The sequence below is a fragment of the Saccopteryx bilineata genome, chromosome 2 (assembly GCF_036850765.1).
Source record: "Saccopteryx bilineata isolate mSacBil1 chromosome 2, mSacBil1_pri_phased_curated, whole genome shotgun sequence".
Lineage (NCBI taxonomy): Eukaryota > Metazoa > Chordata > Mammalia > Chiroptera > Emballonuridae > Saccopteryx > Saccopteryx bilineata.
Window position 1 is genome coordinate 350265529 of NC_089491.1, and position 21068 is coordinate 350286596.

General features: G+C 43.1%; 1 protein-coding gene across 4 annotated transcripts in view; it reads left to right on the forward strand.

Annotated features, from left to right (window-relative positions):
- Nucleotides 1-21068, forward strand: part of GDPD1 (glycerophosphodiester phosphodiesterase domain containing 1) — a 56894-nt gene that overhangs the window by 8953 nt on the left and 26873 nt on the right. For all 4 annotated transcript variants that reach the window (XM_066262712.1, XM_066262710.1, XM_066262709.1 and 1 more), the window contains exon 2: nucleotides 5235-5277. In XM_066262712.1, coding sequence (XP_066118809.1) covers nucleotides 5261-5277 — 17 coding nt within the window. In that variant the 5' untranslated portion in view covers nucleotides 5235-5260. The remainder of the gene's footprint in view (nucleotides 1-5234; nucleotides 5278-21068) is intronic.

A 21068-nucleotide genomic window follows, 5' to 3' on the forward strand; every position in this document is an offset into this window, starting at 1 on the left:
GCTTTCCAATCTCAAAGATTCCCCTGGTGAGATTTTAAAAAAATATTGTATAATGAAACGTGTCAGCATTTACAGCTTAGCATAATTCAGTGAATCAGTATTTTCCAAAAGACTAGTGCCTGCAATTATCTAACCGTGCACAGGTGAAAGATCTGTTCGAAGTTCACAATGGACCAATGCATTTCTAGACAACAGTATAAAAAGGTTATTGATATGGTTCATATTCCATTTTAACTTTGAAAAAACTACCTCTTGTTGAATTTTGTTGCAGTATCAAAGAAGAGTCTTTTCTAACTACATATCTGTTGATATGTATGTATGAAGCAGACATGAGAATCTAGCTGCCTTCTACATATTTAGCCAGACATTAAAGAGATTTGCAAAGACGTCAAACAATGCTCCTCATTAAATTTTTTGGAAGATAGTTACTTATTATAAAATGTATGTTAACTTGGCCCTGGCCAGTTGGCTCAGTGGTAGAGTGTCGGCCTGGCGTGCAGAAGTCCCGGGTTTGATTCCCGGCCAGGGCACACAGGAGAAGCGCCCATTTGCTTCTCCAGCCCCCCCCCTCCTTCCTCTCTGTCTCTCTCTTCCCCTCCCACAACCGAGGCTCCATTGGAGCAAAAGATGGCCCGGGCGCTGGGGATGGCTCCTTGGCCTATGCCCCAGGCGCTAGAGTGGCTCTGGTCGCGGCAGAGCGACGCCCCTGATGGGCAGAGCATCGCCCCCTGGTGGGCGTGCCGTGTGGATCCCGGTCGGGCGCATGCAGGAGTCTGTCTCTCCCCGTTTCTAGCTTCAGAAAAATACAAAACAAAACAAACAAACAAACAAAAAATGTATGTTAACTTGAAATAGGTTTACTGTTATTTTTAAATAAATAAATTAATAAGTTTTAGAAGTCGATTTCTGAGGCTCTTTGAGGTAGTCAGTAAAAGTCCTTAGACCAACATAGCCGGGAACTGCCAGTTTAACTAACTCTTGTCTGTAATAAGAATCACTGTAATTTGAAGTGATAAGAAAGTACTTTTGTGGAGGAGTTGAGAAGTGAATTCATTCTGAATTAACATTAAGAGACATTGGGAGGAGGCCTGACCAGGCGATGACACAGTGGACAGAGCGTTGACCTGGAATGCTGAAGACCCAGGTTCAAAACCCCAAGGTCACTGGATTGAGCGTGGGATCATAGATATGACCCCATGGCTGCTGGCTTGAAGCCCAAGGTTTCTGGCTCACCCAGAGGCCCCCAGTCAAGACACATGTGACAGAGCAATCAATGAAGAACTAAAGTGCTGCAACCACCAGTTGATACTTATCTTTCTCCTTTCCTACTCCCTTTTCTCTCTCTCTCTCTCTCTTAAAAAAGAAAGAAAAAGACAGAAAGAGAGAGAGAGAGAGAGAAAAAGAAAGAAAGAAAGAAAAGAAAAGAAAAGAAAAGAAAAGAAAAGAAAAAAGAAAAGAAAAGAAAAGAAAAATATTAGGAGGAAATGATGAAGAGAATGTTCCAGGCTTATGGCATGTGCTTAAGACTTGGATTCTCCTCTTCTTTAAAAGTAGTGCATATTCATTTGTAGAGGGTTTGTAAGAGTATAGAAGAATGCATATTAGAAAAAATCACTTGTATTCCAACCATCTGGAGATAACTGTGATTAATTCTATTTGTTAAACTACTCGCTGCTTATTGTGCCAAAAAGCAAGGAAATTAAAAGGACACAGCTGCTGCCAGCGTGAAGGGCTAATGATGTTGAGTTTGGTCGTCTGCTTAAGGTGGTTTCTGAGAGACGTTCTCACTGTGGAGTCATACCTTTACTCTTTGTAATCAGTAATTTTGTAGGGGAGTACTTTGAAGTTAGGCCTTTACTCTGTAATTAGTAAATTTTGTAGGGAAGTACTTTGAAACTACATAAATAGCACGTTCCTCATCAAACTTTCCATTTATTAAAATGGACTGGGAATTTCCTATTTTGTTCAATGGTCTGAAATCTGTTACTATCATTAGTTTGATACTAACATGGTGTTCAGGTTTGGCTGGTCAGAGCTCCTTCAAATTCTGTATCCCTTGTTTTTGTTTGTTTGTTTTATTTTTGGCACAATAAGCAGTCAGTAATTTAACTTAACCTATTAATAACCATTTTAGCACTCTTCTCTTTTTGATAATATTTTCGAGTGCTTTGTACTTGAAATATTGATTATCGGATTATAACATATTTCTATAGTTTTTGAGAAAAATAGGCACCAACTGGATTTTTAAGTCATTTTTAACCTCAAAACAGCACTTTCGAAAAAAGTTGTAATCTCCAGTTTACTTCATCTGTTTTCTGTTGTGTATCAACTCTAGTAATGAATGTGAACACAAAATCACAGCAGCTTTTTTCACAGGGGTATGCATCCTCCTCTCTGCTCAACTGATGTTAGAATATTAGATTAATATATTTGTTTCTTCATACCTAGAGTTTCTGTTGATGACTAGGTTGCCATAAAAATAAAATTTAATAATGTAAAAGAATAAGAACATTGGCCTGACCTGTGGTGGCACAGTGGATAAAGCGTCGACCTGGAACTCTGAGGTTACCGGTTCGAAACCCTGGGCTTGCCTGGTCAAGACACATATGGGAATTGAGGCTTCCTACTCCTCCCCCCTTCTCTCTCTCTCTCTCTCTCTCTCTCTCTCTCTCGCCCTCCTTTGTCTAAAATTGAATAAACAAATAAACATTTAAAAAAAAAGAATAAGAACATTTTAATATTCTCTTAAATATGTTCAGATGATATTGTATACAAAGTACTGTAATACTAATACTTGAATAGCCCCTTAAACTTGAAGTACCTCTTTTTGTTTAGAAGAAAGTAGCTGTTTTTCCAAAGTATTTGGAAACTTATTTCCAAAATGTTTTCCCTGTGCGTTCCGTGAATTATTTAGTTATACTAAAATATTTTAGGTTTAAGTATATTAAAACGTATGGCCTGCACATTGTGCTAATTGATTTTACTTAGTTTATAATAGTAGATAATATTAGATACTTTTGCCTGACTGGGCGGTGGCGCAGTGGATAGAGCATCGGACTGGGATGCGGAAGACCCAAGTTTGAGACCCCGAGGTTGCCAGCTTGAGCATGGGCTCATCTGGTTTGAGCAAAAGCTCACCAGCTTGAGCCCAAGATTGCTGGCTCGAGCAAGGGATTACTCTGTCTGCTGAAGGCCGGCGGTCAAGGCACGTATGAGAAAGCAATCAATGAACAATTAAGGTGTTGCAACGCACAAGGGAAAACTAACGATTGATGCTTCTTATCTCTCTCCATTCCTGTCTGTCTGTCCGTCCCTGTCTATCCCTCTCTCTGACTCTCTGTAAAAAAAAAAAATTAGATACTTTTTTATCTGTGTCCTTTTTTTTTTTTTTTGAGACAGAGAGAGGGATAGACAGGGACAGACAGACAGGAACGGAGAGATGAGAAGCATCAATAATTAGTTTTTCGTTGCACATTGCAACACCTTAGTTGTTCATTGATTGCTTTCTCATATGTGCCTTGACCGCGGGCCTTCAGCAGACCGAGTAACCCCTTACTCGAGCCAGCGACCTTCGGCTCAAGCAGTGAGCTTTTGCTTAAACCAGATGAGCCCGCGCTCAAGCTGGCAACCTCGGGGTCTCAAACCTGGGTCTTCCGCATCCCAGTCCGACACTCTATCCACTGCGCCACCACCTGGTCAGGCTATCTGTGTTCTTTTTGTTATTACAATATTATTTATTACTTTAGTCAATAGACAAACACTAGTCACCAAATACTAGTTACTATAATAATGGCATTAGTAATAATAATAGCAATAATTCTTTACTTTTACTGAATATTCACCATTAAATTGAATCTAATGCCATTAGTTATAAGATGCACAAATATTTATGTACTGCTAAGAGAAACTGTACCCATCCATTGTCAAATGCCCCCAAATTTCAGAGATGTTAAATAGTAAAAAGCTATCTCTTTTTGAATTGATGACATGGAATCTGGCATGTTAATTCATTTTGTTATACCAATGCAATGAGACAGATACCTTCATTATCCTCATATTTGTAGATAAGGAAGTTCTCAGCCTAACAGAGAGATTAGGTAACTTCTCCAAGGAGACACAAATATCAAATAGATTTTAGAGCAGAGGTCCTAACTCCAAGAGTCCCATTCTCAACTACTATACTAGACTTCCTTCAGCCATGGTGATTAAAACACAGTCATTGCCTGACCAGGCGGTGGCGCAGTGGATAGAGCATTGGACTGGGATACAGAGGACCCAGGTTTGAAACCCCGAGGTCACCAGATTGAGCGCGGGCTCATCTGGTTTGAGCAAAAAGCCCACCAACTTGAACCCAAGGCCGCTGGCTCCAGCAAGGGGTTACTCGGTCTGCTGAAGGCCCATGGTCAAGGCACATATGAGAAAGCAGTCAATGAACAACTAAGGTGTTGCAACGCGCAATGAAAAATCTAATGATTGATGCTTCTCATCTCTTTCCATTCCTGTCTGTCTGTCCCTGTCTATCCCTCTCTCTGTCTGAAAAAAACAAACAAACAAACAAACAAAAAAACCCACAGTCACTTATTTTAAGTAATTCATGGGAAAGGAAGGAGAGAGACAGGTAAATAATGTATGCTATAGTATGATAAATGCCTTAGAGAGATGCATAAGAGACTATGGGGATACAGAGTAAAGATAATTTAACTCCATCTGAGGAGGTGTATATGTACCAAGTCCTCTTCTGTCTTTTCTGTGACAAGCAGATATGTATTATAGGTTTTTTTTTTAGATTTTTTATTTATTGATTGTTTTTTGGAGAGTGGGGCAGAGAGGGAAAGTGAGAAGGGGGGGAGAAAGGGGAAACATCAACTCATAGTAGTTGCTTCCTGTATGTGCGTTGACCGGGCAAGCCCAGGGATTTGAACCTGTGACCTCAGCATTCCATGTCGTCGCTTTACCCACTGCGCCACCACAGGTCAGGAGATATTATAGTTTTAAAATCATCTTTAGGTTCTTCTAACCCTCATGCATTGCTGTGGCTGTGTTTTGATCTTTGATCCTTCACAGTGCAGCTTAAAAAAAATAAAGTACCATTATATTATTTAAAACACTTCTGATGTCTAGGTAATATCTGAACATCAGGATGCAGAAGATGTATTTTATCTAAATGAATTTATGGAAAAATAAAATATTCAGAGTATCTAAGTAAATGAAATTTAAATTTAATGTTTTTACAGGTGCTGGTGAAAATTTGGAGAATACAATGGCAGCCTTTCAGCAGTAAGTATATAAGAGTATTCTTTTCTTTTACAGTTTATCTTTAAAGTGATGGTGATTCACAAAGTGAAGATATATCCATGTAGCTTCCACTTGTGATAGTTGTTTTTATTTTATTAAAATTACTTTTTTATGTAGTCTGAAGTGTTCCAAACAGTGTTTGGCTTCTGTGTAACTGAGAAAAAAACAAACTAGATCAGAGTTTGGGGTAATCAAAAGATACTCAAAGTTGAAAGAAGACATTTGTAACAAGGAACATACTGTGTGTAATGCTAATTAGTCTTAGAGAGAAAGAGAAAAGGAGAAAATGAAACAACTGTTACACTGGCTGCTATTAACAATTAGGATTATGCATCTACCCAGTAACTCCTGTATAGACCTGAACCTGTAATTGGTCTAAGATAGGAAATGTGAAAAGTTAAACTCCATGAAAGACATTACCTATCCATATTGATTTCCTTATGTAATTTTAAAGCCACTTTTATGCACATAATGACAATTAAGAAATCAGGAGAATTTGGCTTATGTTTTTGTTCTGCTTCTCATCAGTCACACCTTAGAGATTATTTTTCCTGTTATCAAGTCCAAAGATACCACATCTCCCTATTTCAGTTTCATTTAAATCCTATCCCCCAGGATTGGTCATGGCTTACTATGATGCCTTTTGACTATAATCTCGAAAGTTTCTTTCTTTTTTTTTTTTCTCTGAAGTAAGAAGCGGGGAGGCAGAGACAGAATCCCACATGCACCTGACCAGGATCCACCCGGCAAGCCCATCTGGGGTGTCGCTCCATTGCAACTGGAGCCATTCTAGCGCTTGAGGCAGAAGCCATGGAGCCATTCTCATCACCTAGGCCAACTTTGCTCCAATGGAGCCTTGGCTGCGGGAGGGGAAGAGAGAGATAGAGAAAAAGGAGAGGGGAAAGTGTGGAGAAGCAGATGGGTGCTTCTCCTCTGTGCCCTGATCAAGAATTGAATCCGAGACTTCCACACGCCAGGCTGATGCTCTACCACTGAGCCAACCAGCCAGGGCCTCAGAAGTTTCTTAAAGCTTTAAAATGCAAATTCTTTTCTCCTGTCACAGACTTAAACAGAATAATTTAAATTACTTTTTTCTTCTCTACTGATATTATGTATCTAGCTAGCTAGCTATAGCTAAGTCAGTATAATTTCATGTATACAGTTTCCCCTGAGATACCCCCACACACATATATTTAGATACACATTTTGCAAAGCATGTATATTATGACATGGAGGTGAAGATGTGAAGATATTAGAGGAGGTATAAATAGTTGGTGTGGGAAAACTGGTTAAGATTAACCAGAAAATTGAAAAGATGCTAGGACTAGAAGAGCGATAACTTGGTAGAAAGAATGTGAAATGTTTGAGATTAAGATGTGAGGATATGTGGACCAAGTATGTCTAGGAAATTGAAAGGACCTTAAGAATTCATGAAAAACAGCCTGACCAGGCAGTGGGGCAGTGGATAGAGCATCGGACTGGGATGTGGAAAACCCAGGTTCGAGACCCCGAGGTCTTGAGCGCGGGCTCATCTGGCTTGAGCAAAAACCTCACCAGCTTGAGCCCAAGGTCGCTGGCTCAAGCAAGGGATTACTCGGTCTGCTGAAGGCCCGCGGTCAAGGCACATATGAGAAAGCAGTCAATGAACAACTAAGGCGTCGCAACAAAAAACTGATGATTGATACTTCTCATCTCTCTCTGTTCCTGTCTATCTATCCCTCTCTCTGACTCTCTTTCTGTCTCTCTAAAAAAAAAAAAATCCTTTAAAAAAAAAGAATTCATGAAAAATTAGCTCATTATATTATAGTGGGACTGAAGAAATAATTAGGACTGACTGAAAAATAATTACATCTCACAATTTATAAAAAGTCCTTTAATGTGGTTTGTAAAATGCTCTCAATAACATCTTATGTTATAAATATGGCTCTTAAGTGATTACTTGGGAACAAGAATCTTTCCTTATTGATCCGCAATTCCTAACACCTAGCTATAGTGCTAACGGGCTCTTACTAGTTACTTACTAAATGAGATACGGAATGGGGCAATCAAGAACAAAGCAGAGTTGGCCCTGACCGGTTGGCTCAGCGGTAGAGCGTCGGCCTAGCGTGCGGAGGACCCGGGTTCGATTCCCGGCCAGGGCACACAGGAGAAGCGCCTATTTGCTTCTCCACCCCTCTGCCGCGCTTTCCTCTCTGTCTCTCTCTTCCCCTCCCGCAGCCAAGGCTCCATTGGAGCAAACATGGCCTGGGCACTGGGGATGGCTCTGTGGCCTCTCCCCCAGGCGCTAGAGTGGCTCTGGTCGCAACATGGCGACACCCAGGATGGGCAGAGCATCCCCCCTGGTGGGCAGAGTGTTGCCCCATGGTGGGCGTGCCGGGTGGATCCCGGTCGGGCGCATGCGGGAGTCTGTCTGACTGTCTCTCCCTGTTTCCAGCTTCAGAAAAATGAAAAAAAAAAAAAAAAAAAAGAACAAAGCAGAGTCTTGTCGGGTAGTTCAGTTGCTTAGAGCATTGTCTCGATCTTAGGGGTTGCGGGTTCAATCCCCAGTCAGGGCACATACAGGAACAGATTGATATTTCTGTCTCTCTCTCCTTTCCTCTCTCTAAAATCAATAGATAAAAAAATTTAAAAACAAAACTGTTTCTTTAAAAAAAAAAGTAGATGGCCTGACCTGTGGTGGCGCAGTGGATAAAACGTCGACCTGGAAATGCTGAGGTCGCCGGTTCGAAACCCTAGGCTTGCCTGGTCAAGGCACATATGGGAGTTGATGCTTCCAGCTCCTCCCCCCTTCTCTCTCTCTCTCCCTCGCTCTGTCCTCTCTAAAAATGAATAAAAATTAAAAAAAAAAAGGTAGAATATTATCAGAAGACAGATGAAGGAGACAGAACCCCATCCATACTAAACATAGAACCTAAAACTATGCATGCGTGTGCGCGCGCACACACACACGGAGTCACTAAGCTCTTGAGTACATAAAATCTGGTTCTTAAGACCTAATAAAACTAGGTTATTAAACCAGGCCACCTTTGTAAATACCCGTAGGACAATTTGATCCCTGTGGTATTAACATGAATGGTAAGAGAAATAAATTGTATTAGCAGTAGCTGGAAGTATAAGTTGGCAGACAGTCAAAGTAATTAATCAGCAACCGGATTTTCATGATAAATTTTTTAGTCTATCTAATGCAGTGGTTTTCAACCACTGATCCACCGACCAGTTGAAAACACTGAAATCTAATACTAATTATCTCATCAGTGAAATGGGATGATAATACAACCTCAATGTTGTGAAGAGTAAATGAAATTCAAATAAATTTCTTAACATAAATTCCTGTTGTAAATTGAATGCATTATTTCCATGGAGTTTCAGGTAATTTTGCATCTTCTTTTAAAGCTAGAGTTTTAGTTTCTTTTTCCAGAAATGTTGAGGCCTGGCTTCCCTAACTTTTTTCAGTGTTTGTTATCAGGTTGTCAGAAATTTTGCTACAATTATCTGGTGCTTCAGTTGAAGTAGGTGCATATTGTTATTTATGGAAAATTTTGAAATCTACAGTGATAAAAACAAATTCATTTCTTGCTATGTTCTGGCTGCTTGTGTGTCAAATTTGGGGTAATTATATTAGGATAATTTACAAATTGTCCTAGATACACTTACTGCTGCTCTTAATTTTTATTTATTAGTTTGTTAATAAGAGGTAAGCATATAATAAATAATGTTTTGCATATAACTCTCAAACATTTAAAAAAAATAGCCAACATTTCAGCCAAACATAAACTTCTTTCTTAGATTTCCTAGGTAATACATCTAATATTTTTTTAATACAGGAAAATACAGATAGCCCCTGCTCTTGTTCTCCCTTTACACACTCATACAAAACAACGAAAAGAAAGTAAGACACGTGTGTGACCAAAAGTCAGCAGTACTATTTTTTTTTAACTATATAAAGGACCTTGGTTTCAAAACTGTTTGTTGGCTATATATGTTGCATATAGTTTCTACATTTTAAAAAGTTAAGACAGTATAACAATATTTAAGGAAGTTTTTAAATGCAGGAAATAATTCTACTAACCTAAAAACTGTTTTTGTTTGCTTATTCCTTTTTGGATTTCATTTTTACATATTTGTGGCTCTAACAGAGATAGAACTGGCAAACAAATACTCTCCTTTAAAGGTGGATAACCTTTAAAGGGGACACTTAAAGTTAACAACTTAATTATTTACATCTTAGTAAGAATTACATTAAGGAACCAGGTTGGTTGGTCTATTCCCTCGGACAGCTGGTAATCAGGACACGGAAGGGGGAGGGTTACTTAGGAGGAGTGAGGGAGCAGTATGAGACTTTGGCACAAGGCAGCAAGTAGCCATTGAGTCTTTTGAAATGGAATGCTAATGAGTGTGGATCATTAGAAGTAGGTGAAGCCTGACCAGGCAGGAGCGCAGTGGATAGAGCGTTGGACTGGGATGCGGAAGGACCCAGATTTGAGACCCCAAGGTCGCCAGCTTGAGCGCAGGCTTATCTGGTTTGAGCAAAAGCTCACTAGCGCTGGCTCAAGCAAAGGGTTACTCAGTCTGCTGAAGGCCCACGGTCAATGCACATATGAGAAAGCAATCAATGAACAACTAAGGTGTCGCCATGAAAAACTAATGATTGATGCTTCTCATCTCTCTCTGTTCCTGTCTGTCTGTCCCTATCTATCCCTCTCTCTGACTCTCTCTCTGTTAAAAAAGAAGTAGGTGAAGTAAGGGAAAATGAATAAGTGATTGGCACCACAGACAGATTTTGCCAGCTACACTTTTAGAATCATTAGATCTGGGATAGCCAAGGATCTTAAAAATCATCTAATCCAACTTGCATCATTGGATGCTTGCATTTCCCACCACTTCATTCTTTCTTTTTTAACCAATGAATTACCACATTTTTTTGAGAAATGCTAAATTTACTTAATTGTTAAAACTGGATGCTTTAATTGTAGAATATTTTAATTTCTTTTTTTTTAAGTGAGAGGAGGGGAGACAGAGACAGGCTCCTGCATGCGCCCCCACCAGGATCTACCTGGCAAACCCACTATGGGGCAATGCTCTGCCCATCTGGGGCCATTGCTCTGTTGCTCAGCAATGAAGCCATTTTTTTTTTAGTGCCTGAGGCAGAAGCCACAAAGCCATCCTCAGCACCTGAGGCAAACTTGCTTGAACCAATCGAGCCATGGCTGCGGGAAGGGAAGAGAGATGGAAGGGGAACAAGGAGAGTTGGAGAAGCAGATGGGCGCTTCTCCTGTGTGCCCTGACCAGGAATCAAACCTGGGATATCCACATACCAGGCGGACACTCTACCATTGAGCCAACTGGCAGGGCCTATTTTAATATTTTGTTTTAGGTTTAAGTATAGAACAAAAGGTACATTCACCCCATATTAAGAGATTCACAGGCAAAATAAGAATCATGAGTGCTTATATATTTAAAATGATGTTCTATTTTTGGGTTTTTTAAAAATTATTTATTTATTTATTCATTTTAGAGAGGAGAGGGAGAGACAGAGAGAGAGAGAGAGAGGAGAGACAGAGAGAGAGAGAAGGGGGGGAGGAGCTGGAAGCATCAACTCCCATATGTGCCTTGACTAGGCAAGCCCAGGGTTTCGAACCGGCGACCTCAGCATTTCCAGGTTGATGCATTATCCACTGTGCCACCACAGCTCAGGCTCTATTTTTCTTAAACTCCTGCTGTAATTCATTTTGCTGATGGTGGATAAATTGGTGTCCAAATGTTGTCCTTTAGATATAATATATTCATTAGGTAAGCATTCTTATTTTTCCATTATAAAAGTTTATATAGGCATACCTCATTTTATTGTGCTTTGCTTTGTTGTGTTTCACAGATACTGAATCTTTTTTATTTATTTATTTATTTATTTTTTGTATTTTTCTGAAGTTGGAAACAGGGAGGCAGTCAGACAGACTCCAGCATGCACCCTACCGGGATCCACCCAGCATGCCCACCAGGGGGCGATGCTCTGCCCATCTGGGGCGTCGCTCTGTTGCAACCAGAGCCATTCTAGCACCTGAGGCAGAGGCCACAGAGCCATCCTCAGCGCCCGGGCCAACTTTGCTCCAATGGAGCCTTGGCTGCGGGAGGGGAAAAAAAGATACAGAGAGGAAGGAGGGGGGAGGGGTGAAGAAGCAGATGGGTGCTTCTCCTGTGTGTCCAGGCTGGGAATTGAACCCGGGACTCCTGCACGCTAGGCTGACGCTCTACCACTGAGCCAACCGGCCAGGACCTTTTTTTTTTTTTTTTTTTTTTTTTTTTTAACAAATTGAAAGTTTGTGGCAACCCTGCATTGGGCAAGTCTGTTGGCTCTATTATTCCAATACTTTATATCTCTATATCACATTTTTGTAATTCTTGCAATATTTCAAATTATTTCATTGCTGTTATATTTCTTAAGAGGACCTCTGATCAGTGATCTTTGATGTTACTATTGAAGTTGTTTTAGAGTGCCATATAAGACAGTGAACTTAATTGATAAATGTTGTGCGTGTTCTGACTGCTCACTGGCGTTCCCCAGCTCTCTCCCTTTCCTTGGGTCTCCCTATTCCCAGAGACACAACAATATTGAAATTAGACCAGTTGATAACCTTACACTAGCCTCTAAGTATTGAAGTAAAAGGAAGACCAGCAAGCCTCTCACTTTAAATTAAAAGCAAGAAGTGATTAAGCTTAATGAGGAAGGCATCTCAAAAGTTGAGACAGGGCCTGACTTGTGGTGGCGCTGTGGATAAAGCGTCGACCTGGAAGTGCTGAGGTTGCCGGTTCGAAACCCTGGGCTTGCCTGGTCAAGGCACATATGGGAGTTGATGCTTCCAGCTCCTCCCCCTTCTCTCTCTCTCTGTCTCTCTCTCCTCTCCCTCTCTCTCTCCTTCCTAAAATGAATAAATTAAAAAAAAAAAGTTGAGACAGGCTGAAAGCTAGTCTATCAGCTCCAAGTAATTAACCAGTTGTAAATGCAGAGGAAACATTGAAGAAAATTAAAACACATAAGTGCAACCCAGTGAACACACAAGTGATTAAGAAAGTGAAACAAGGCCCTGGCTGGTTGGCTCAGTGGTAGAGCTTGGCCTGGCATGTGAATGTCCTGGGTTCGAGTTCTGGTCAGAGCACACAGGAAAAGCGACCATCTGCTTCTCCACCCCTCCCCCTTCTCTCTCTCCCTCTCTCTCTTTCTCTTTCTCTCTTTCTCTTTCCATCTTACAGCCGTGGCTCAGTTGGTTCGAGCATATCGGCCCTGGGCATTGAGGATGACTCTGTAAAGCCTCTGCCTCAGGTAATGAACATAGTTCGTTTGCAAGCATGGCCGCAGATGGGGTTGCTGAGTAGATCCCGATTGGGGCACATGCGGGAGTCTGTCCCACTATCGCTCCTCCTCTCGATTGGAAAAAGAAGCAAAAATTAAAGAAGTAAAAATTTAAAAAAAGAAAGTGAAACAATCTTGCTTATTTCTGATATGAAGAAAGTTTTAGTGGTCTAGATGGAAGATCAAACCAGCCACAACATTCCCTTAAGCCAAAGCCTAATCCAGCTCCTTCAATTAAGGCTGAGAGAAGTGAGAAAGCTGCAGAAGAAAAATTTGAAGCTAGCAGAACTAGGTTATGAGGTTTGAGGAAATAAGCCATTTCTATAACATAAAAGTGCAAGGTGAAGCTGCAAGTACTGATGTAGAAACTGTAGCAAGTTATTCAGAACATCTAGCTAAGATAATTGATGAAGGTGGCTACACTAAGCAGATTTCCACTGTATGTAGATAAAATAGCCTTATAATGTAAGAAGATGTTATCTGGGACTTTCATAGAAGTCAATGACTGGCTTCAAAGTTTCAAAGGACAGGCTGACTCTCTTGTTAGGGGCTAATGCAGCTGGTGAGTTTTTGTTGAAGCCAGTGCTTATTATTCTGAAAATCCCAGGGCCCTTAATGCTAAATCTACTCTGCCTGTGCTCTATAAATGGAGCAGAAAGCCTGGATGACAGCACATCTGTTTACAAATGGTTTACTGAATATTTTATACACACTGTTGAGACTTACTGCTCAGGAAAAAAATTTCTTTCAAAATAGTATTGCTCATTGATAATGTACCTGGTCACCCAAAGCCCTGATGGAGATGTACAATGAGATTAATGTTGTTTTCCTGCCTACTAACACAACATTATCCTGAAGCTCACAGATCAAGGCATAATTTCAATTTTCAAGTCTTATTATTAATGTTGCTTTTTTAAGATTTTATTCATTTTAGAGAGGAGAGAGAGAGAGAGAAGGGGGGAGGAGTAGGAAGCATTAACTCCCATGTGTGCCTTGACTAGGCAAGGCCAGGGTTTTGAACCGGCAACCTCAGTGTTTCTTTTTTTCTTTCTTTCTTTTTTTTTTTTTACAGAGACTGAGAGAGAGTCAGAGGGATAGACAGGGACAGACAGACAGGAATGGAGAGAGATGAGAAGCATCAATCATTAGTTTTTTGTTGCGACACCTTAGTTGTTCATTGATTGCTTTCTCATATGTGCCTTGACTGGGGGGCTACAGCAGACCGAGTAACCCCTTGCTCGAGCCAGCAACCTTGGGTCCAAGCTGGTGAGCTTTGCTCAAACCAGATGAACCTGCGCTCAAGCTGGTGACCTCGGGGTCTCAAACCTAGGTCCTCCGCATCCCAGTCTGACACTCTATCCACTGCGTCACCACCTGGTCAGGCACAACCTCAGTGTTTCAAGTTGATGCTTTATCCACTGCGACACCACAGGTCAGGCTCAAGTCTTATTAAGAAATATATTTTGGCCCTGGCCGGTTGGCTCAGCGGTAGAGCGTCGGCCTAGCGTGCGGAGGGCCCGGGTTCGATTCCCGGCCAGGGCACACAGGAGAAGCGCCCATTTGCTTCTCCACCCCTCCGCCGCGCTTTCCTCTCTGTCTCTCTCTTCCCCTCCTGCAGCCAAGGCTCCATTGGAGCAAAGATGGCCCGGGCGCTGGGGATGGCTCTGTGGCCTCTTCCTCAGGCGCTAGAGTGGCTCTGGTCCCAACATGGCGACGCCCAGGATGGGCAGAGCGTTGCCCCTTGTGGGCGTGCCGGGTGGATCCCGGTAGGGCGCATGCGGGAGTCTGTCTGACTGTCTCTCCCTGTTTCCAGCTTCAGAAAAGTGAAAAAAAAAAAAAAAAAGAAATATATTTTGTAAGGCTATAGCTGCCTTTAGGTAGTGATTCCTCTAATGGATCTGGGCACAGTAAGTTGAAGACCTTCTGTAAAAGAGTCACCATTCTATATGTTAAGAACATTCGTGATTCATGGGAAGAAGTCAAAATACCAACATTAATAGGAGTTTGGTGGCCCTGGCCGGTTGACTCAGTGGTAGAGCGTCGGCCTGGCGTGCAGGAGTCCCGGGTTCAATTCCCGGCCTGGGCACACAGGAGAAGCGCCCTTCTGCTTCTCCACCCCTCCCCCTCTCCTTCCTCTCGGTCTCTCTCTTCCTCTCACAGCCAAGGCTCCATTGGAGCGAAGTTGGCCCGGCCGCTGAGGATGGCTCCATGGCCTCTGCCTCAGGCGCTAGAATGGCTCTGGTTGCAACAGAGCAACGCCCCAGATGGGCAGAGCATCACCCCCTGGTGGGCATGCCGGGTAGATCCTGGTCGGGCGCATGCGGGAGTCTGTCTGACTGCCTCCCCATTTCCAACTTCAGAAAATACAAAAAAAAACCAAACAACCCCCCCAAAAAAGAAACCCCCCCAGGAGTTTGGAAGAACTTGATTCAATCCTCATGAATGACTTTGAGGGGCTCAAGAATTCAGTGGAGGAAGTAACTGTAGATGTGGTGGAAAGAGCAAGGCAACTAAACTTAGAAGTGGAGCTTGAAGGCATGACTGAATTGCTGCAGTATCATGATAAAACTTTATGTATGAGGAATTGCTTGTAATGGATGAGCAAAGAAAGTGGTTTCTTGAGATGGAATCTAATAAAGTCTGAAGTGGAAAAAAAGAAGGGAAAATAATTAAAATAGTGTTGTTATGGGATTATGATTTGTAGAGGCCCTGAATAGGAACATAGTAGAACAGGGACAGAGTTCAGTGCCCTGAGGCAAAAGTTATAGTGGCTTTACTGACAAAAGTACTCAATGCAGTACTGTGCTGAATGCAGCACAATAAGGATAGAATTAGCAATTCTGATTAATCAGGTTGGGACATTTGAGCTACTCCCTTTCTCATTTGTCTGCTCTAAAGAAGTTCTCCTTTGTTGGGCAGATAAAATATATTACGCTCACTTTGTTAAAGATGGCGCTGCCCACATGGAAGCCCAGGTGATATTAATGTGTGTTGGGGGCAGGCTGAGAGCAGGCAGGATCCTTGTAGCTTGGGGCTTGGTTTTAGGACTAAGCCTTTCCCACCCTTTTTGATGAGGGGTGGTACAATCCCATCATGCCTCAGATAAGTGACTTTGTATTAGAGACTTCCCTATTTTGTATATTGGATTAAAGGTTTTGATTTCTACACTATAAAATGGGGGCAGAATGGGGACTTGCTCTCTCAGTTCCTGAGATTAGCATTAGAGAGCAGAGAGAAGCCACGTGGAGTAGGCCAGAAGAAGTAGCCAACATGGTGGAGTGCTAAGTGAAAAGCCAGTTTGTGCAGGGAGAAGGAAGGAGATGGGGAACAGAGGTGAATACGTCTGGTGAGCTAGAAACCTTTGATTCTAGGAAACTCGGATAAGACAGTAGCTTTGTGAACACTGAATGTGAGTGGGTTTTGGAACCCAGTGTGTGTTTTTACTTGCCCACCAGGTGCAAGCTAGGATTAAAGATAATGGCCCACCAGTTTTTGGCTCCGTTGTTTCTTTACTGACTGTCCGAATCCAACGCGAACCTGCATGGGCCAGGCTACTGTTATGCTGGCCGTGGATACTGGCTTTACATCCTTCCTGACTTCCTTATTCTCTTCTGTCCTTCCTGATTTCTTCATTCTCTTCTCTGCTTCCTGACTTCCTCATTCTCACCCCTGCTCCTATTTGTGTGTATCAATAAATACCCATAAGGACTGGGGATTGGGGCTGTCTTGTGAAACCTGTATAGGGTACTGTGAGGTGGTCTCCCCTAGGTCCCCCGGTGCACTCCATGTGGTCTCTTGAGTAGTCTTTGTCTCGTGACAATGGTTAAATATTTTCATCGTAATGTTTTCAGATGTTCTTCATAATAGTGTTCTGATATGCATAAAGTCTAATATGAGGTGGAATGGACTCTAAAGCCAGTAGCCATGGCCACCATTATAGCCACCCGGCCTGTAAAGCCAGAAGCCGTGGCCACGGCCACTATCACAGCCACCCGGCCCATGCAGGTTCGCATTGGATTCGGACAGTCGGTAAAGAAACAACGGAGCCACAAACTGGTGGGCCATAGTTTTTAATTCTAGCTTGCACCCGGCGGGCAAGTAAAAATACACACTGGGCTCCAAAACCCAGTCACATCCAGTGCTCACAAAGCTACTGACTTATCCGAGTTTCCTAGAATCAAAGGTTTCTAGCTAACCAGACTTATTCTCCTCTGTTCCCCATCTCCTTCCTTATCCCAAATACAAACTCTACACAAACTGGCATCTCACTCAGCACTCCACCATCTTGGCTGCTTCTCCTGGCCTCCTCCACATGGCCTCCTTCCACTGCTGGCTCTACTCTCTCATGCTAATCATCCCAGGAACCAAGAGGCCAAACTCTCATTCCGTCCCCATTTTATAGTGTAGAAATCCAAACCCTTAATCCAATATACAAAACAGGGAAGTCTCTAATACAAAGTCACCCTCTGAGGCATGATAGGATTGTACCGCCCTACATCAAAAAGGGTAGGAAAGGCTTAATCCCAAAACCAAGCTTCAGGCTAAAGGATCTGCAGATAATACATTTTATCTGCCCAACACGGCCCATGCAGGTTCAGGTTTAATTTGGATAGACAGTAATGAAACAATGGAGCCAAGAACTGGTGGGCCATTACCTTTTTAATTCTAGCTCGCACCTGGTGGGCAAGAAAATACACAGTAAGAAAACACTTCCCTTTCCATTCAGGGCTTCCAAAGCCACTGACTTATCCGAGTTTCCTAGAATCAAAGATTTCTACCTCACCAGCCTTATTCACCTCTGCTCCCCATCTCCTCTTTGCATAAACTGGCTTCTCCTTCAGCACTCCACCATCTTGGCTGCCTCTCTCCTGCAATGCTAATTTCAGTAACTGCGAGAGCAAGCCCCTGGTCTGCCCCATTTTAAGATTATTTATTTATTTATTCATTTTTAGAGAGGAGAGAGAGACAGAGAAAGAGAAGGGGGGAGGAGCTGGAAGCATCAACTCCCATATGTGCCTTGACCAGGCAAGCCCAGGGTTTCGAACCGGCAACCTCAGCATTTCCAGGTTGACGCTTTATCCACTGCGCCACCACAGGTCAGGCCCCATTTTAAAGTGTAGAAATTAAAGCCTTTAAGCCAATATACAAATAAGGAAGTCTCTAATACAAAGTCACTTATCTGAGGCATAAATGGAATTTCTCATAAGAGTGCACCACCCCACATCATGCAACAACAGTCAAGGGTGTGGGGGAAAGCTTAGTTTTGAAAAGATCTTAGTATTAAAAGGACGGGAAAGGCTTAGTCTTAAAACTAAGCCTTAGGCTATAATGACTTTGCTGGCTTATAGCCTGTCTCCCACAACCAATGCAAACTATAAGTGAGCAAACATATATATCATATTACAAACCTTTTTTTTTTTAAAGAATTTTTTTAAAATTATTTATTTTTTACAGAGAGTCAGAGAGAGGGATAGAGAGGGACAGACAGGAACGGAGAGAGATGAGAAGCATCAATCATTAGTTTTTCATTGCGCGCTGCAACACCTTAGTTGTTCATTGATTGCTTTCTCATATGTGCCTTGACCGCGGGCCTTCAGCAGACTGAGTAACCCCTTGCTGGAGCCAGTGACCTTGGGTTCAAGCTGGTGGGATTTTGCTCAAACCAGATGAGCTTGCGCTCAAGCTGGTGACCTCCGGGTCTCAAACCTGGGTCCTCTGCATCCCAGTCCAATGCTCTATCCACTGCGCCACCACCTAGTCAGGCTACAAACTTTTTTTTTTTTTCCTGTATTTTTCTGAAGTCGGAAACGGGGAGAGACAGGCAGACAGACTCCTGCATGCGCCCGACCGGGATCCACCCGGCACGCCCACCAGGGGGCGATGCTCTGCCCACCAGGGGGCGATGCTCTGCCCCTCCGGGGCGGTGCTCTGTTGTGACCAGAGCCACTCTAGCGCCTGGGGCAGAGGCCGAGGAGCCATCCCCAGCGCCCGGCTGCGGGAGAGGAAGAGAGAGACAGAGAGGAAGGAGAGGGGGAGGGGTGGAGAAGCAGATGGGCACTTCTCCTGTGTGCCCTTGCCAGGAATTGAACCCGGGACTTCTGTACGCCAGGCCGATGCTCTACCACTGACCCAACCGGCCAGGGCCCAGGCTACAAACTTATTTGACCAACATTCCACCCCTTTTGCTCACTTCACAATCTAAAGCACAGGTATTTCTGTACAAGGAAAATAGGCACATTACACAAATTATAATACCATCAGGATATTTCACATTGTCCAAAATCCGTAAGTCTATCCAACAAAGGAGCCAGTGCCCACTCCAGTTGTAGTCTAGGAATCAGTCCACGCACATGGGGCGTCAGCCGCCCCCCTCATCCCTGCCGTCCTGGCAGGTCTTACACTGTCCCAAGGGAGGAACACGTGGCAATGGCAGTCAGCATTTCCATCTCTGCTCTGAGGGACTGAAAACATCAGCTCCCGCTGCCGGGCTTGAGCCCTGGGCTGTCGCCACCTGCTCTGCCCTGGTCTCACACAGCTGCTGGCTCTCCACAATGTCCAGGGCAATCTGCAACTCCCGAACCTGTGATTCCTTCTCCAGCCACTGCTCCATTTCCAAGCGGATCTTGCGAACCTGGTCAGTCTTCTCCAGTGCTTGCTCCAGCTCCAGGGTCAGCATCTGTTTCTCCCACATTTGCTCCAGCTCCTTCCACTGCTCTGTTTGCAGGTCTCGGGCAGTCTCTTCCACAGAGCTCTCAGTTTCCTCACGCATGGCTGTAAAAGTCAGCCAGCCTGTAGTCCCCAAAAGGACAGCCGTGGGGAGCCATAACAGCAGCCAGTTCTCTACTCCACTGCTCAAAGGTGGTGGTGGCTCTATACTGATCTGTATTGAATCCTGCCACAGACTACACCAAATGTAAAGCCAGTAGCCATGGCCACCATCACAGCCGCCTGGCCCATGCAAGTTCAGGTTTGATTTGGACAGACTGTAATGAAACAACAGAGCCAAGAACTGGTGGGCCATTACCATTTTAATTCTAGCTCTCACCCGGCAGGCTAGAAAATACAGTGGGAAAACACTTCCCTTTCCATTCAGAGCTCCCAAAGCCACTGACTTATCTGAGTTTCCTAGAATCAAAGGTTTCTATCTCACCAGACTTATTCACCTCTGCTCCCCATCTCCTTCTCTCTGCACAAACTCTGCACAAACTGGCTTTTCCTTCAGCACTCCACCATCTTGGCTGCCTCTCTCCTGCAATGCTAATTTCAGTAATCACGAGAGCAAGCCCCTGGTCTGCCCCATTTTAAAGTGTAGAAATTAAAGCCTTTAAGCCAGTATACAAATAAGGAAGTCTCTGATACAAAGTCACTCATCTGAGGTATACATGGAATTCCTCATAAGAGTGCACCACCCCACATCATGCAATAGTCAAGGGTGTGGGGAAAAGCTTAGTTTTAAAAAAATCTTAGTATTAAAAGGGTGAGAAAGCCTTAGGCTATAATGACTTTGCCGGCTTATAGCCTGTCTCCCATACCCAATACAAACTATAAGCGAGCAAACATATATATCATATTTACAAACTTATTTGACTGACAGGCTCCTAGTGAAGATGCTATAAGATAGTTGAAATGACAACAAAAGATTTAGAATATATAAACTTAGTTGATAAAGTAGTGGCAAGGTTTGAGAGGATTGATTACAATTTTGAAAGACTTCCACTGTGTGCCCTGGCTGGTTGGTTCAGTGGTAGAGCGTTGGCCTGGTGTGTGGATGTCCCAGGTTCAGTTCCTGGCCAGGGCACACAGGAGAAGCTCCCATCTGTTTTTCTACCCCTCCCCCTCTCGTTTTTCTCTCTCTCTCTTTTCCTCCCCTCCTGCAGCCATGGCTTGGTTGGAGGGAATTGGCCCTGGGCACTGAAGATGGCTCTATGGCCTCCATCTCAGGTGCTAAAAAATGGCTTCAGTTGCAACAGAGCAAAGGCCCCAGATGGGCAGAGCATCATGACCCCCTAGTGGGCTTGCTGAGTGGATCCTGGTTGGGGTGCATGTGAGAGTCTGTCTCTGCCTCAACCTCCTTTCACTAAAAAAAGAAAAGAAAAAGAGAAAGACTTTCCACTGTGGATAAAATCCTATCACATGCTATAGAGAAATTGTTCGTGAAAGGAAGAGTCAACTGCCTGGCCTGTGGTGGCGCAGTGGATAGAATGTTGACCTGGAGGAATGCTGAGGTTGCTGGTTTAAAATCCTGGGTTTGCCCGGTTAGGGCACATACAACAAGCAATTAATGAACATTTAAAGTGAAGCAACTATGAATTGATACTTCTGGCTCCCAACCCCTCTCTATATAAAATCAACAAATAAATAAATAATCTTTATAAAAAAGAAAAGGAAGAGTCAACTAATGTGGCAAACGTCACTGTTGTCTTATTTT